The 16,162-nt window shown below is 33.9% G+C and overlaps 1 protein-coding gene across 1 annotated transcript in view; it reads left to right on the top strand.

The window, feature by feature from the left end:
- Positions 1-4,070: 4,070 nt before the first annotated feature.
- Positions 4,071-16,162, top strand: part of IPCEF1 (interaction protein for cytohesin exchange factors 1) — a 119,566-nt gene continuing 107,474 nt past the window's right edge. Inside the window, exons 1-2 of the mRNA XM_049114575.1 lie at positions 4,071-4,103; positions 15,590-15,651. Of these exons, the coding sequence (XP_048970532.1) occupies positions 4,071-4,103; positions 15,590-15,651 (95 nt within the window). The remainder of the gene's footprint in view (positions 4,104-15,589; positions 15,652-16,162) is intronic.

Genomic DNA, 16,162 nt, shown 5'->3' with positions numbered 1-16,162 from the left:
TCATATGGTTTTTGTTTTTCTCTGACTGACATATTTTGCTTGGCACAATACTCTGTAGCTCCATCCATGTCATCACAAATGTCAAGATTTCATTATTTTTTATGGCTAAGTAATATTCCATTATAAATATATATATACACATACATATATGTATATATACACAGATATTTTTATGTATATATATATCTTTATCTATCTATACCTATATATCTATATCAATATCTATATCCCATCACTTCCTTATCCATTCATCAGTCAATGGGCACTTGGGCTGTTTCCGTGATTTGGCTATGGTAGACAATGGTGCTTTAAACACTGGAGTATATGTATCCCTTTGAATTAGTATTTTTCTATTCTTTGGATAAATATCCAGTGGTGTGATTTCTGGATCTTGAGAAATTCTATTTTAACGTTTTGAGGAAACTTCTTACTATTTTCCAGAGTGATTGCACCAGTTTCCATTCCTACTAATATTGCAAGAGGGTTCCCCTTCTCCATATCCTTTCTGACACCTGTTGTTCCTTGGGTTGTTGATCTTAGACATTCTGATTGGTGTGAGGTGATGTCCATGATAAAGTTGTATGGGTGAAATGTCTTTATAAGTAATTTTCAAATGGTTTGGCAAAATATTTACACATATAGACAGAGATAAAGCAAATATGGCAAAATGGTAATAATTTAGGAATCTAGTGAAGGCTATCCAGGTGTTCATTGTTAAATATTCCCACAGTTTTCTTATAGTTTTAGAATTTAAAAAATGAAAAGTTGGAGGAAAATTTAAAATGTTAAAAAAGCCCAAATATTCAAAACAAATGAGTCATTAAAAAACAGATCTTCTTAAAATGTATCTGTCCTTTACAGAGCATGTTTTTCTGCCATCTCATTTTACTGTGAGATATAAATAAATAGGCTTAAAAAAGAAGAATCTTGCAGTAAAATCAGTGCTTGAAGGGAATTTATAGAATTGAATGCATATATTAGAAAATAAGAAAAATATAAAATCAATAATCTAAGTTTCCATCTTAGGAACTTAGAAAAAGAGGAGCAAATCAAATCCAAAGTAAGAAGAAGAAAAGAAATAATATGAATTAGAGCAAAAATCAATGAACTGGAAAACAGGCATTCAATAGAGAAAATCAATGAAACCAAAAGCTGGTTCTTTAAAAAGACCAATAACATCAAAAACTTCTAGCTAGGCTAACTGAGAAAAAAAGGAGAGAAGACACAAGTTACTAATATCAGAAATGAAAGAGGTGACATCATTACAGCTTCCATGGAAATTAAAAGAATAATAAAAGAATACTATGAATAGCTCTGTGCCCACAAATTTGACAATCTAGGTAAAATGGACCAATTCCTTGAAGGACACACTCTACCAAAACTCACATAAGAAGACACAGATGATCTGAACAGGTCTACATCTATTAAAGAAATTGAATCAATAATAAATAAACTTCCAAAGCAGAGAGCGCCAGTCTCAGATGGGTTCACTGGCGAATTCTATCATTTAAGGAAGAAATTATACTAATTCTCTACAATCTTTTCAGAAGACAGAAACAGAAAGAATATGTCTTAACTTATTCTATGAGGCCAGCATTTTCCTGACATCAATACCAGACAAAGACATTACAAGAAAACTACAGACTGATAACTCTCATGAACATAGGTGTAAAATGCCCTATAAAATATTATGAAATCTAATCCAAAAAAAGTATATAGAGAATTATATACCATAACCAAGTGAGATTTATCTTAGTTATGTAAGGCTAGTTCAATATTTAAAAAATCAATGCAACCTATCACATCAATAGATTTAAAAAGAATAATCACATGATCATATCAATAGATACAGAAAAACATTTGACAGAATTTAACATCAATTCATGTTAAGAACTCTCAGTAAACTAGGAAGAGAAGGGAACTATCTATTGATAGTTGATAGTCTATTGATAAAGACTACCTACAGAAAAGCCTACAGCTGACTCCATACTTAATGGTGAGAAAGCTTTCCCACTAATATCAGGTACAAGGCAAGGATGTTTCCTCTCCCTACTCCTTTCCTACATCATATTAGAAGTTCTAGTTAATACAATAAAGCAAGAAAATAAAATAAAATATCTATAGAGTAGAAAAAAGATATAAACCTCTCTTTGTTCTCAGGTGACATGTACTGACAAAAAAAAAAAAAAACCCTCCTTGAACTATAATAACTGATCATAGCAAGGTTGCAGGACACAAGGTTAATATACAAACGTCCATTGTTTTCCTATATCCAACAATTAACAAGGGAAATTTGAAATAAAAATGCAAATATCATTTACCTTAGTCCCCAAGAAATGAAATACTTAGGTATAGATCTAACAAAATATATACAAGATCTATATGAGGAAAACTACAATATTCTGATGGATAAAATCAAAGAAGAACTAAATGATTAGAGATGTTGCATGTTTATTATGGATACAAAGACTAAATATTGTCAAGATGTCAATTCTTCCAAAACTGACCCATAGATTCAATTCAATCCCAATCAAAATATTAGCAATTTACTTTTTGTATATTGATAAATAGATTTTAAAGTTTATATGAAGAGAGAAAAGACCCAGAATAGCCAACATGGTATTGAAGGAGAAAAACAAAGTTGGAGGACTGACACTACCCAATTTCAACTTTTTACTATAAAGTTTCAGTAATCAAGACAGTGTGGTACTGGTAAAAAGATAAACAAATCAATGGATCAGAATAGACAGCCCAGAAATAGATCCTCATAAATGTGATCAATTGATCTTTGACAAAGGAACAAAGACAATACAATGGGGCAAAGATAGTCCCTTCAACAAATGGTCCTGGAATAACTGGACATCCACATGCAAAGATATGAATCTAGACACAGACCATACACCCTTCACAAACATGATTATTTCTACTTATGGAAGTGGTAGAGAAAATTATGTTTAAAAATGTATCATAGACCTATGTATAAAATACAAAACTATCAAACTCCTAAAAGATAGTGTAGTATAAAGACTGGATAAACTTGAATATGGTGATACTGTTTTAGATATAACATCAAAGATGTGATCCATGAGAGAAAAGAATATGTTGATTTCATTAAAATGAGAAACTTCTCTAAAAATGAGAAAAGGCAATATAAAGACAATTAGAAGACAAATTACATACTGGGAGAAAGTATTTGCGAAAGATATATCTGATAAAGGACTGTTATCCAAAATATACAATGAACTCCTAAAATTCAACAATAAGAGAATAACCTTCTTAAAAAATGGACCAAATATCTTAACAGACACTTCATCAAAGAAGATATACAGATGGCAGATAAGCATATTAATTAAGCATGTAGAAAGATGTTCCATATGTCATCAAAGAAATTAAAACAGAACTGTGATAACCACTTAAACACCTATTAGAATGGCCAAAATCCAGACCACAGACAATACTAAATGCTGGTAATGATGTGGAGCAACAGGAGCTTTCATACATTGCTGATGCGAATGCAAAAATAGTAGAGCCACTTTGGAAGACAGTTTCTTTGGAACACAGTGGATTCTTAAAAAGTTGGTATAATTTTACCATATAGCTCAGCAATCATGCTTCTTTGTACTTACACAAAGGAGTTGAAAAATTATGTCTACACAAAACCTGCACGTGGATGTTTATAGCAGCTTACTCACAAATTGCTAAAACTTGGAAGCAACCAAGGTGTCCTTCAGTAGGTGAATGGATAAAGAAATTGATACATTCAGACAACGGAATATTATTTAGTGCTAAAAATAAATATGTTATTGAGCCATGACAAGACATGGAGGAAACTTGAATGCATATTACTGAGAGAAGCCCATCTGAGAAGGCTACATACTGTAAGATTGCAGCTATATGACATTCTGGAAAAGGCAAAACTATGGAGACAATAAAGAGTTCAGTGTTTGCTAGTGGCAGGAAAAATGAATATACAGAGCACTGAAGATTTTTAGGGAAATGAAAATGCTATGATATAATATCACATGATATTATAATGATAGATATATGTCATTGTATATTTTTCTATAAACATGGAGCGTACAACACTGACAGTGAACTGTAAGGTATGTTATGGACCCTAGCTAATCACAGTGTGTCAGTGTAGGTTTATTGTTGGTAAAAAAAAAAATACCATTCTGGTGAGTGATGTTGATAATGGGGGAGGCTATATGCATGTGGCGGCAGGGGGTATATGGGACATCTCTGTAACTTCCTCTCAGTTTTACTATAAGCGTAAAACTGCCCTAAAAAATGAAGTCTTAGAAAATATACATTTTTTAAACTTATGGTTTAGGCAATGAATGGGATGATTATTACTAATATGGAACACTTTTCCACTGACAGGATTCCAGGAAAACAGATGGAAGTTCTAAATCCATGTGTACATCTTTCGAGATATTTAAAAGTAAAATAATAATATATCTTGAGTAGTGTTCAAAGGGATTTGAACATTATTTTCACTTTATCTTTTAAAAAACAATAAATTTCAGGGGATCTCAGCTTTAACGGTTTCCTGCTAGTTGACTACCTAGGTCTTCTTTCCTTTTGAGTTAGAACTTCCTGTGTCATTTTTCAAGAGAGACATGGGGTTGTTATTATGATGAGCAACTTACTATTTTGTTGCCTCTTCTTGGAGTTGATGTGGTAGGATTTTGACTGGATCCAGGCAGAAAATTTATGACCCCTTTCTTGTCTTTTTTTTTTTTTTTGGTACAGATCAGAGGCAACAGAACTGGAACGAGGGTACTCATAGCCTTTTGGTATGTAATTGAAAAACGTTCAAAACGAGTTATTATTTTTTTTTTAGTGATATTTATGACCTGAAGGGCCTGTACTCCATTTTGTTATTCTAATTTGTGAACCATACTATAATAGGATTAATGCAGAGGGAAGCTAATAGTATTAATAAACAACAAACTATCTTTGGTCCTCTGGATTTCCCTTGAAAATGGATTCTTGGTGGTAATTGATTTCCAATGGGAGGGTTGTTTAGAAAAGCAATTTATATACAGACTGATCTTTTTTGCCCCTCTCAGTGGTCAGGAACATACTGTAACTATCAAAGTACCATAGAAGTATAATTATGTGAAGGATTTATTTATTTTATAAGCAAGTGTGTTTAGATGCCCAAATGCAAATTGAATGCTCTAGAAATGAGGCATTTACTGATATAAATTTACTACTAATTCAAATAAAATATTTACATTTAATAATTATAATATAAAAGTAAAACAATCCTAAGATGTTCTTGCCTTTAAAGTTCATCACTAATGATCTAAGCAACACTGGAGTTCTTTGAATATGTGTGTAATTCTTCTCATCATTCTTCTGATTTTATATTTATAAAGTAATTTAAAAAGAATTATTATATGTCTTAGTTCCCTTTTTAAAAAAAGATTTTATTTATTTATTCATGAGAAGCACACAGAGAGAGACAGAGATATAGGGAGTGGGAGAAGCAGCCCCCTTGCTGGGAAATGCAAGGGAAGCTTTATTTATTTATTTTTTAAGAAAGAAAGAGGGAAAGGGAGAGAGAATATCCTAAGCAGGCTCAACACCCAGTGCAGAGCCCGATACAGGGCTTGATTTTAAGACTCTAAGATTAGGGCAGCCCGGGCGGCTTGACGGTTTGGCGCCACCTTCAGCCCAGGGCGTGATCCTGGAGACCTGGGATGGAGTCCCACGTCAGGCTCCCTGCATGGAGCCTGCTTCTCCCTCTGCCTGTGTCTCTCATGAATAAATGAATAAAATCTTAAAAAAAAAAAAAAAAAGACTCTAAGATTATGACCTGATCTGAAATCAAGAGTTGAGCACTTAACTGACTGAGCCACCCAGATGCCCCAACAAGGGAAGCATTCTTTTCACAACTATCTATCAAGGACACATTTTTTGGGTTTGTGACTCTTAGGATACTACTGAAAATCTGGTAACTTTTCAGAAAGTATTAGTATATTAATTTAAGTGCCATTATTTTTCTATGAGCCAAACGATAATAATAATAATCACTACTGCCCCTGGCATGCACTTTCTACCACTCCCAATTATATTACAACTATTTTTGAAACATTGCTACCCCTGACCCATTAGTCTCCATCATGCTTTTTGGTGAGCATTGCCCTCTCTTTTCCTTCTGTAGTTGTTAAAACCCATTGTTGTGGTTGTCCAACTCACTGACAAAAAAATTAGTTTTAGTGCATAGGTTTGCTGTTTATGTGTCTTTAAACACATAAAGTCCTATTGTTTCAACATAGGGGTATTTAAGATATGTTATTCATGAGACAGATTGTGTGACTTGGTCAATAATACTCTTACATTGCCTTCTATGGTAAAGAACCCTTTATACCCCAAAACATTTGATGTTTCGTCGAGGAATTATTTTATTTTATTTTATTTTATTTTATATTTTATTTTATTTATTTTAAAGATTTTACTTATATATTCATGAGAGATGCAGAGAGAGACGCATAGAGAGATACAGGCAGAGGGAGAAGTAGGCTCCCCTCAGGGAGCCTGATGGGGGACTCAATCCCAGACTCTGGGATCGCATCCTCAGCTGAAGGCAGATGCTCAACTGCTGAACCACTCAGGAGCCCCCGTTGAGGAATTTTTTTTATATTTATTTATTTTTTTATTTTTTTATTTTTCCCGTTGAGGAATTTTAAGTGATAGTTTTCCTACTTATGCTTTTCATTGGTGGTTTGCAAACTAGTTACTCAAAGGCATTGACAAAAATTGGTGGATTTTACTACCTTTAAAAGTGTCAAGTACTTTTTCTAGCAAAACACCTCTGACACTCAGATTAGGGGCCTTCCTGTTATGAAAGGTATGTGGAAAGAACCTGGCTTGTTGTCAGAAAAAGATATGTAATGAGGGAACCTTGCATTGATGGAAACACTAGGTTAGATGAACTCTATGGACTCTTATAACATAAAACTTGACAATTCCTATGGAAGATGATAGTCAGCCAATGACCAAATTAGATAATCTGAGTTTTGCTAAGCATTATAGAAAATCTTGTGCTGAACAAAATCACAGACAGTATAGTGGTGAAAATGACAGTCTCTGAATTCAGATGGCCTGGGTTTGATCTCGTCTCTGGCACTACTAGCTATGTGACCTTGGTTATGTCACTTAACATGTATGTGCCTCACTTTCCTCACCTGGTGAAGGGAGATAGTACTAGTACCTCCTAAAGCTGATGCAAGGATTTAATGAGTTAATTTGACCATAGCTCTTAGAACAAAACTTAGTATACAGTTAGGCACTCAATCAGTGTTAGTTATGAGAGATGAATGGATGATATTGTCATCAGTTGAGGCATCTGTTTCTCTTGGAGATTCTTATACAGTTCTCACTAAACCCCCAAATTTATGACCTTTAAGAGTAGAGTGCATCTGGTAATGATTTCTTTGAGTTTCCAGCAACTGATCTCTTCAAGTATTTTGCTGCTGTCTTGGTTCTACCTAACATGAAGAAAAAGCTCAGACTAATCATTGCTTTCTCCTTACCCCAACCTTGTGGATGTTACTTCTATCATATCGTTTTCTGAGCTCAATTTCCCATCTTCCCCCTCATTGCCTCATGTAGGCTTTTCTGCATGCATTGAAACACTTCTGGATCTCAGATTTTACAACAAAGAGACTTATTATAGTATTTTTTTTAGCAAAGTTAGATGTTTACCTAAAAGAAAGTATTGAGCCAGCTACTAGGATAATAAAACGCCCTCCAACTTGATGCAAAAGCATATTAATAATTTTCATTTTTACCATTGTCATTAAGCAATAGTAAAGGATCTTTGTTTTTATAGTAACTCTGGTATGTTAAAGGCATGATTCTTAGTCCAAGTATGTATGATGAAACCAGAGAGTTCATATTTAGTTCTTACTTACAGGTCCTTACATCTCTGGTCCCCTGATTATTTTGAGTTCCTCACAGAATGTTTCTTCACTTTCTAAAATTGTGGTAAAATACCCATACTGTAAAATTTACCATGTGAGCCATTTTTAAATATTAAATATATCCATGTTTGGTGGTATTAAATACATTCATGTTACTGTGCAACTACCACCACCATCCATCCTCATAATTCTTTTCATCTTGTAGAACTAAAACTTTATACACATTAAACAATAACTCTCTATCTCCCCTCCCCTCAGCCCCTGGCAACCACCATTATACTTTTTGTCTTTATGATTTTGAAGTGCTAGTAAGTACTTCATGTAAGTGGTACTGTACAGTATTTTTCTTTCTGTGACTGGCTTATTCCACTTAGTGAAATGCCTTCAAGGCTCATTCACGTTATATAGCACAGGTCAGAATTCCTTCCTTTAAAAGGTCGAATAATATTCCATTGTGTGTATGTACCACAGTATGCTTAACTACTTCTCTGTTGATAGACACTTGGATTACTTCCACATTTTAGCTATTGTGAATAATGTTCCTGTGAACATAGATGTACAAGTATCTCATTGAAACCCTGCCTTCAATGCTTGTGGGTAAATACCCAGAAGTGGAAGTGTTGGGGCATATGTTAATTCTATTTTAAATTTTAAGTTGTTTTCCACAGCAGCTGTACCATTTTACATTCCCACCAACATTTCAGAGCATTCTTAAGTACAGAATGCTTGTCTAATTATTTTGACATATTCCTACTGGGCAGTGAATATTGTGAAGTTTTAAGTGATACATTTTGAACACAAGGTTGTATTTTTCCAATTCATTTTTTCCTGCTGCGCCTATGAGGGTTATGTTCTAAGACCTACTTAATTTATGTTACCAGGTGATTTAGAGCGTCAATGGACTTTTTCCAGAACAGAAACACGTGGGGCCGAATTTCATACCTCTAATGGAAAAACAACTGGGACTCCAAGGATTTCTGGCTCAGTTTAAAATAAACTATGTTAAAATCTTGTGAGCTGGCAGTTAAGGAATAGATGACCACATATGTTTTCTTCTGAAGGCTCATGATTTTTTTTTCTTTTTGCACAAAATATGCCAATGTGAACAGGATTGGGGACAACTGGATTACCAGGAGAGACTTGGCTAGCTGGAAAAAAAAAAAAAACACAAACTTATATTAAGGTTTGAAAGAGAATCTGTAAGCTTTTCAAATTATCAAGAGAACAGGTTATCATTTGTGGTATTTTTTTTTCTGGCTAAATAATATTTGTGTACTCTTAAATTCTGGTTCAAAAATACAGATATAGCTTTCTAAGGGACAGAATCCAATTATGAGAATTCAGAACCCAAAACTGAGAGATTATTAGTGGAAAGTCTCAGTCTTTTGAGGTTATTTTCACAAATCAGTTGGGCACTTTCTCAGAAAATCTTCTGCATTTATTATTTATGTAGAATGAGCATAGGGAGGAGGAGAGGAGGAGGAATAAGCTTACTCAGGGAGGAAAATGTTCTGATTACCAGATATTTCATTTTTCCTTTGTTTATTATACTCCATAGAAATACCGATGTCTTTCCTAATAAAACTACTTTCCAGCTAAAGTGTCCAGAAAAGGGTTTAATGACCTTGGGTATATGTCAGTTTACTTTACACAGGAAAAATCTAAACATAAAGAAATTTAGCAAAAAAAAAAAAAAAAAAAAAAAAAAAGAAAGAAATTTAGCAAAGACTTTCTTTTATTTTTATTTTTTATTTTTTTTATTTTTTAGCAAAGACTTTCGTAAATGAATAGTGAGGCACAGGGAGTTCTTATCAGGGGGTGGAAAGGCTATGCTGTGGTAGCAAATGAACCTTGAAACCTCACTGCCTTAATACAAGGAATTTTTATTTCTTATTCACACTGTATGTTCTGGTCACATGAGAGGGGAAGTCCCCTCTTCTCCACATGATCTCTCAGGCTGATGGAAGCTCCACCTCTTCGTGGCACCACCATGGTAGCAGGTGGCTTCAGGGTTTGCCATGATGGGTAAAGAGAGAAAGTGGAGCACTCATACTCTTCTCTAGACTGGAAGTGATGCACATCACCTCCACCCAGAGCTGATGGGTCAGAACTAGTCACGTGACCTCTCCCAACAACCTGGGGCCAGTGGTCTTCTGGGGGGCACGAGGGAGGAAAGAAAAACTAGATTTAATGAGTGTCAATAATTTCCTCTTTGATGAATTTTGCTGGAAAGTCTTGAATTGGGCATTTCTGTAAAACAATTTTCCTTCCTGAATCAGTCACATTTGTAATTCCTTATGTTTTACCATGTAGGTAAGTAATTTTCATGTCTTTGTATTAATTGCACGTATTTCATGTGCTAATTTTAGGTAGGAATAAATAAAACAAGGATTATTGAAAAGGAAGCAGTGAAGGTATAGAAATAGTGAATTATGGAAAAAATGTCTAAAGAAAAAAATGGCCCTCATATGTCAATGCATCTCTAGGCTTCATTTGTGTTATTAATCATATTTCATTATTTCTTTTTCTTTTCTATAAAACCATAACTTGAAATTAAATGGAACTCCAAGTGCAGTAAGAATTGATTGCAAAATCAGTGCCAGGAATATGGAACTGGAAATAAGAAACCATACTTTAGATCAACTTTAATAGATTATTCTGAATTTATTTTATACTTCGGGACTTTTTTTCTATTGTATGGTCATCTTTTTCTGAGTCTTAACTTCATGGTTTTATTTATTTGTTTGTTTTCTTGCCTTTCTTATATCTCATTTTTTCTTCCTTAAATTTTTCTTTTTATCGAAATATTTTATCAAGCAATACTTTCATATCAGACACATGGAGAATAAGCATGTCTGCAAATGTCTTTATTTTGCCCTCATGATTAATTGTGCGTTTAGATATAGAATTTTATGTATACCTTTATTTGGATTCATAACTTTGAAGGCATTCCTCGGATAACCCCTAACATTCCATGTTGCCTGTAAGAGATCTGATGTTATTCTTGCTTCTTTGTAGATACCATTTTATCCCATTGGTAAACTTTGAGAATTCTTTGTATGCCTTTGAAATTCTGCAATTCCATAAGTCATACTCAGCTCTTCATCTTCTTAAATATGTCTAGTTCAGCATTTTGTGGCACAGGAAGATTTCTTTTTCCTCCTGTCTCCCTGGGCTCTCTTGTCACTGTTTTGGTTTTGTTCTCTATCCTCCCCACCGAGTCACCAAGGTCACCAAGGCGGTCACTGCTAACTCCAGGTTTGCCCTGTGCTCATGGCTCAAATCTCAGAAAAAAAATGACGTCTCTTTCCTCAATGCTGTAGGCAGAATTTCCTGGCTAACCTTAACCTCTTTTCTGAATTGGCCATTGTGACAAAGATGTTAAATACTTTGGTTCATTTACTTCTTATACCTCTCCCTTCATTGTGGTCCAGGCATTCTCATATCTTCTGTGGATTACTGCGGTAGCCTTGTAACTGGCCTCCGGGTTTATGTTTTTGCTTCCTTCATTCTCTTGTTAATGCTGAAGCCAGAGCTGTTAACATGTGTGTCAGATCAAACTCTATAAAGCTGGCCTGTTTCACTTCATGAAAAGCCAAAGTCTTTAACAGTAACTCAAAAGACAAGACCACCCACGATCCTCATGAGCTGGCCTCCCATATTTCCTCTGGCCTCATCTCCTACCTTTCTCCTCCCATTGCACACTCATCCTCTGCCATGCTGGCCTCCCTGCTGTGCCTTACACATGCCAGACACATTTTCAATTCCCAGTTCAGGCCTCTGCCTTGGCTGTTCTCTAAACCTGGCTGCTCCACCCTTAGATTTCCACTGACTGCTTCCTTACCTCTTTCTGGTCTTCACACAAATGTCATGGATTTAGCGAGAATGTTCTCCTTCATGTATTTAAAATGACAACCCTCTAAATTACTTGTCTCTATTATATTTTTCTTCATTTATTTCCATATCATATGTCGTTTATTTTATTAATTTATCTTGTTAATTGTTTACCCCCATGAAAGGTAAATCTCAGGAGGGCAAGGAGGTTTTATCTCTTCAGTGTTCTATCTTCAGACTAAAACTATGCCTGCTTTGTAGTTAGCCAATAAATATTCAATAAATGAGTGAATGATTGGCAAACCTAAGCCATATACTGTGGATGTGGGACCATATGATTGACAGTGCCACAAGGAGAGGAAGTAAAAGGAGCTGGTGAGACAAAGATTAATAAATGTCCAAGAGAAGATCCTTCTGGTGAGCATTGAGAAGTGGGATCTCTGTTAAAAGGGGACAAAATGAGTAGGTGGAAGAAAGAAGCAGACTCAGAAACAGGATAGTAATTTTCAACTTGCCTGATTTTGAATTTTGAGTGTATATAATTGTCCTTATATGTTACAATAATCTTTAAATATTAAGTGATTTTGCCTGGAAAAAACTTACAAGCAATATTTTTTTTTCTGCTTTTCTCCGTACTTTGTTTCCAATTTCCATTAGATTTTTACACCCTCTGACCAATGTATGGAAGAATAAGCTAGATTTGGGCAAAGAATATTTTGCTTCTTTCAGGAGAGCAGGTTGCAACATGGGTTATTAGGCAATCTCTCTACATTAGATTTCTTCTTAATCGTTTGCCTGCATCCGAATAGAATTTTTGAAGTTAATTTCAGGCTGAATAATTGGCAGGCTAAGAGCTGTCACTCAGAAGTTTTTATTTGTACTTAATGTCTCCTCCTCTCATAACCAGTTTTGCTGGAGTTCTATTTTATTAATTTTTGTCCAAAGAACTGGCTTTGTGTTTTATTAATCTTCTCTATATTTTTCTATTTCATTGATTTCTGCCTTTATTTTTCCTATTTCTTTCTTGGTTTGCTAGTTTGCTGTTTTTCCATTTTCATGTGGTAAGCCCTTATCTTATTTGTTTTTCATTCCTCCTTGCATTGCACAAAATAAATAAAACAAAATATAATAAACAATATATAATAAACAAAATATAAATAAACAAAAATAAATATAAAAATGTATAAAAATAAATATAAAAACAAAATATAATAAACAATATATAATAAACAAAATATAAATAAACAAAAATAAATAAAAATGTATTTTAAATACAAAATGTATTTAAGATATACATCTTCCTCTAAAACATACTTTTGTTATATCCCTTAAGGATTTTAATGCGTAGTGTTTTCAATGGTGATAAATTCTAAATATTTCTCATTTGACTTCCTTCTTGATTTAAATTTTCTTTTAGTAGTGCCATTTGTGGTAGTTCATTGCTTCCTTGATTTCTTTTATACTGTTATGACCCAAGTGTACCTTACTAAATGATGGTCTAGGTTTGCCTATTTATATTCTTTTGTGTCTGTCTTCTTTCTCTCAGCATTATGTGACTCTAAGTAGAAGTAATTTTTTTCCTTTTTATTGCTAAGTAGTGTTCCATTGTATGACTATCCACTTTCCTGTTGATGGACATTTGGGCTTTTATGAACATTTTGGCTATTATTAATAAAGCTGCTAGAAACATTGTTATACATGTGTTCAGTGTACATTTTGCATGCATATCTGATGCATGTGCACCTAACAGTAAAATTTATGGATCATAGACTATGCATGTGATCAACTTTAGCAGATATTGCTAAACAGTTTTCCAGAATGGTTGCTCCAATGTACACTCCCAACAGTAGTGTTTGAGAGTTTTTTTAATTAGTTTTACAATGTTGCTGACACATGGTATTGTCAGTCTTTTAAAATTTCATGATTTTAGCAATTTTGCCTTGCATTTCCCTGATTGTTACTGAGGTTAAGCACCTTTTCTTATGTATTTGGCTAATTGATATCCTCTTTTGTGAAATGGCTATTGAGTCCTTTCCCATTTTTCTCTTGGGTTTTTTGCTTCTTTCTTAATGATTTATAGAACTCCTTCATACATTCTGGTATAGGATTATATAAATAAAATGTACTGTACATATCTTTCCTCATTCACTTACTCGCTTTTACAATCCCTAATGTTGTCTTTGGGTAAGTGGAAATTCTTAATTTCAGAGTGTTCCAACTTATGAAGATTTTCCTTTATGGTTAGAGCCAAAGAGGAAGTAGATGTATTTTACATAAATGATACTCAAACAGTTGGTAATTAATTTAAAAAATGAAACTTTATTCTTATTTGAAGCTATGATAAAAAATGAATTGTAAGTAGAAGGGTACCTAGGAAGTTCAGTAGGTTAAGCATCTGACTCTTGGTTTCCACTCAGGTCATGATCTCAGAGCCATGAGACTGGGCCCCACTTGGGGCTCTGTACTCAGTGCAGAGTTTTCTTGACATTCTCTCTCCCCCTTTGTCCCCTGCTCTCTAAAAATAAATAAATAAATCTTAAAAAATATCAATTGTAAGTAAAGTGCCAATCTAATATGAGAGGCAGACAATAAAAGTTCTAGAAGAAAAGGTAGGATAATCCTTAAGACTATAAGATAGTAGAATTAGCAGCAAATTAAAAACATTAACCATAGTCATCTTTATATTCCCCTGAATGTTGTCAACTAATTAATGAACATGACATACCTCTCCATTTATTTAGCTCTTTAATTTCTTTCAATAATGTTTTATAGATTTACAAATTTCTTTGTAGAAGTATTACACATCTTTTGTTAGATTCATTCTAATTATGTGAAAGTTTGATGATGTTGCTGTATATGTATTTTCTTAAAAATTTTATTTTAGTGCTATTTTTGTAGTATATAAAAATGATATTGATTTTTACATATTGGCCTTGTATCTAGCAACCCTTCTCTTCCACCTTTTAGTTTTAATAATTCATGTGTAGGACCTTTTCCACATGTAATACCATCTGAAAATACAATCTTAATTTCTTATTTTTAATCATTATAGTTTTTATTTTTAATTAATTTTAAATTTAATTTTAATCAATTTTAAAATTTAATAAAAATTAAAACAATTTTAAATTGATTCTTAAATGAGCCCTTCTAATAAAATGTGGTTGAATGATGGTGAACATGGTTGGTTTATTCCTTTTTTTTTTTTTTTTTGGTTGGTTTATTCCTAATTTCAACATTTCACCATCAAATATGTGATGGAGAAAATAAAGACCACTTTACTTATTGAAAACGGTGGAGTAAGGACCTTCTTGTTTTGTCCATGATAGGATTTGGGAAGGATGAGGCTTCGCAGCTCATCTCTGTTCCACTCAGTTTTAGCTGGAGTGGTTGGGAGGAGAATCTACTTCTAAAATCACTTTTTCATTTCCACATCTAGAGCCTCAGCATCCTTTGGCTTCTTGTTCTGCACTGGGCACTTCATTCTCCTGGGACTATCCACATGGGTTTTTACAGCACAGCTATCGGAGAGTAATCAGACTGTGTAAATGTCATCTGCCTCCCCCCAGAATAAGCCTACTTCTTTCAGATCTAGAATCCTATGAACGTGAGTCCCTGAGGTCATATTAATGTCAGTTAAGCATACCTATTTAATTAAAAACGATTTCTAATCTGAACTTGGGTCATAACCAAATTTCAGTAATATGGGGTAAAGAAAAAAAGAGATGATTCCCTGTTTTTTTTTTTTTTTTTTTTGATTCCTTGTTTTTTGTGATGACAGACTTTTACTTTTGAGGTTTGATGATGTTATCTATATCTAGGGAGGTGAAAGAGTGGCAGGTGCACCAGTTGACTGTGAAGATGTGGATATAAAACTGTGTAGGTGAGGTGTGAGTGAGAAAGGCAGTGTGAAGTAACAAGGCTGGGCGGGCCACAGGAAGCTGGGCGGACCACAGGAAGCTGGGCTGGGAAAAAAAAAGTCTTTGGCTTTACTGAATTAAAAGCAAGAATAAAATAACCTAAAGACAAATGGAAAAATCTCACACACAAAGTCTAGAAATGGATGGAAACAGAAGAATAATCATACCTGTGTTCACTTCAGGTGAACTGAAGTGTCTGGCCTATTACAATCTGTCCTATAATTTTTGTATTACTTCTCAGGACTCATGCAGTAAGATAGCTTAATTAAAAAACAAATAGAAGAGCAAACATTTCCTTTAGAAAGAAACACAAAATATTCATTTATAAAACCTAAATTTCTGAGTTTAAAACTCTGGTAGTTAAAAAAAAAAAAAGCTCTATTGAAATCAAAAGAGTGTTAAATGAGGGAGTCAGTGTTTCAGTCTTTGGTCTCCAGCTAACTAGTGTACTTACCATGTTGGTCCACTAGGTGT

Source organism: Canis lupus, chromosome 1 (genome assembly GCF_003254725.2).
Source record: "Canis lupus dingo isolate Sandy chromosome 1, ASM325472v2, whole genome shotgun sequence".
Lineage (NCBI taxonomy): Eukaryota > Metazoa > Chordata > Mammalia > Carnivora > Canidae > Canis > Canis lupus.
This window is presented reverse-complemented; position numbering and strand designations above follow the sequence as displayed.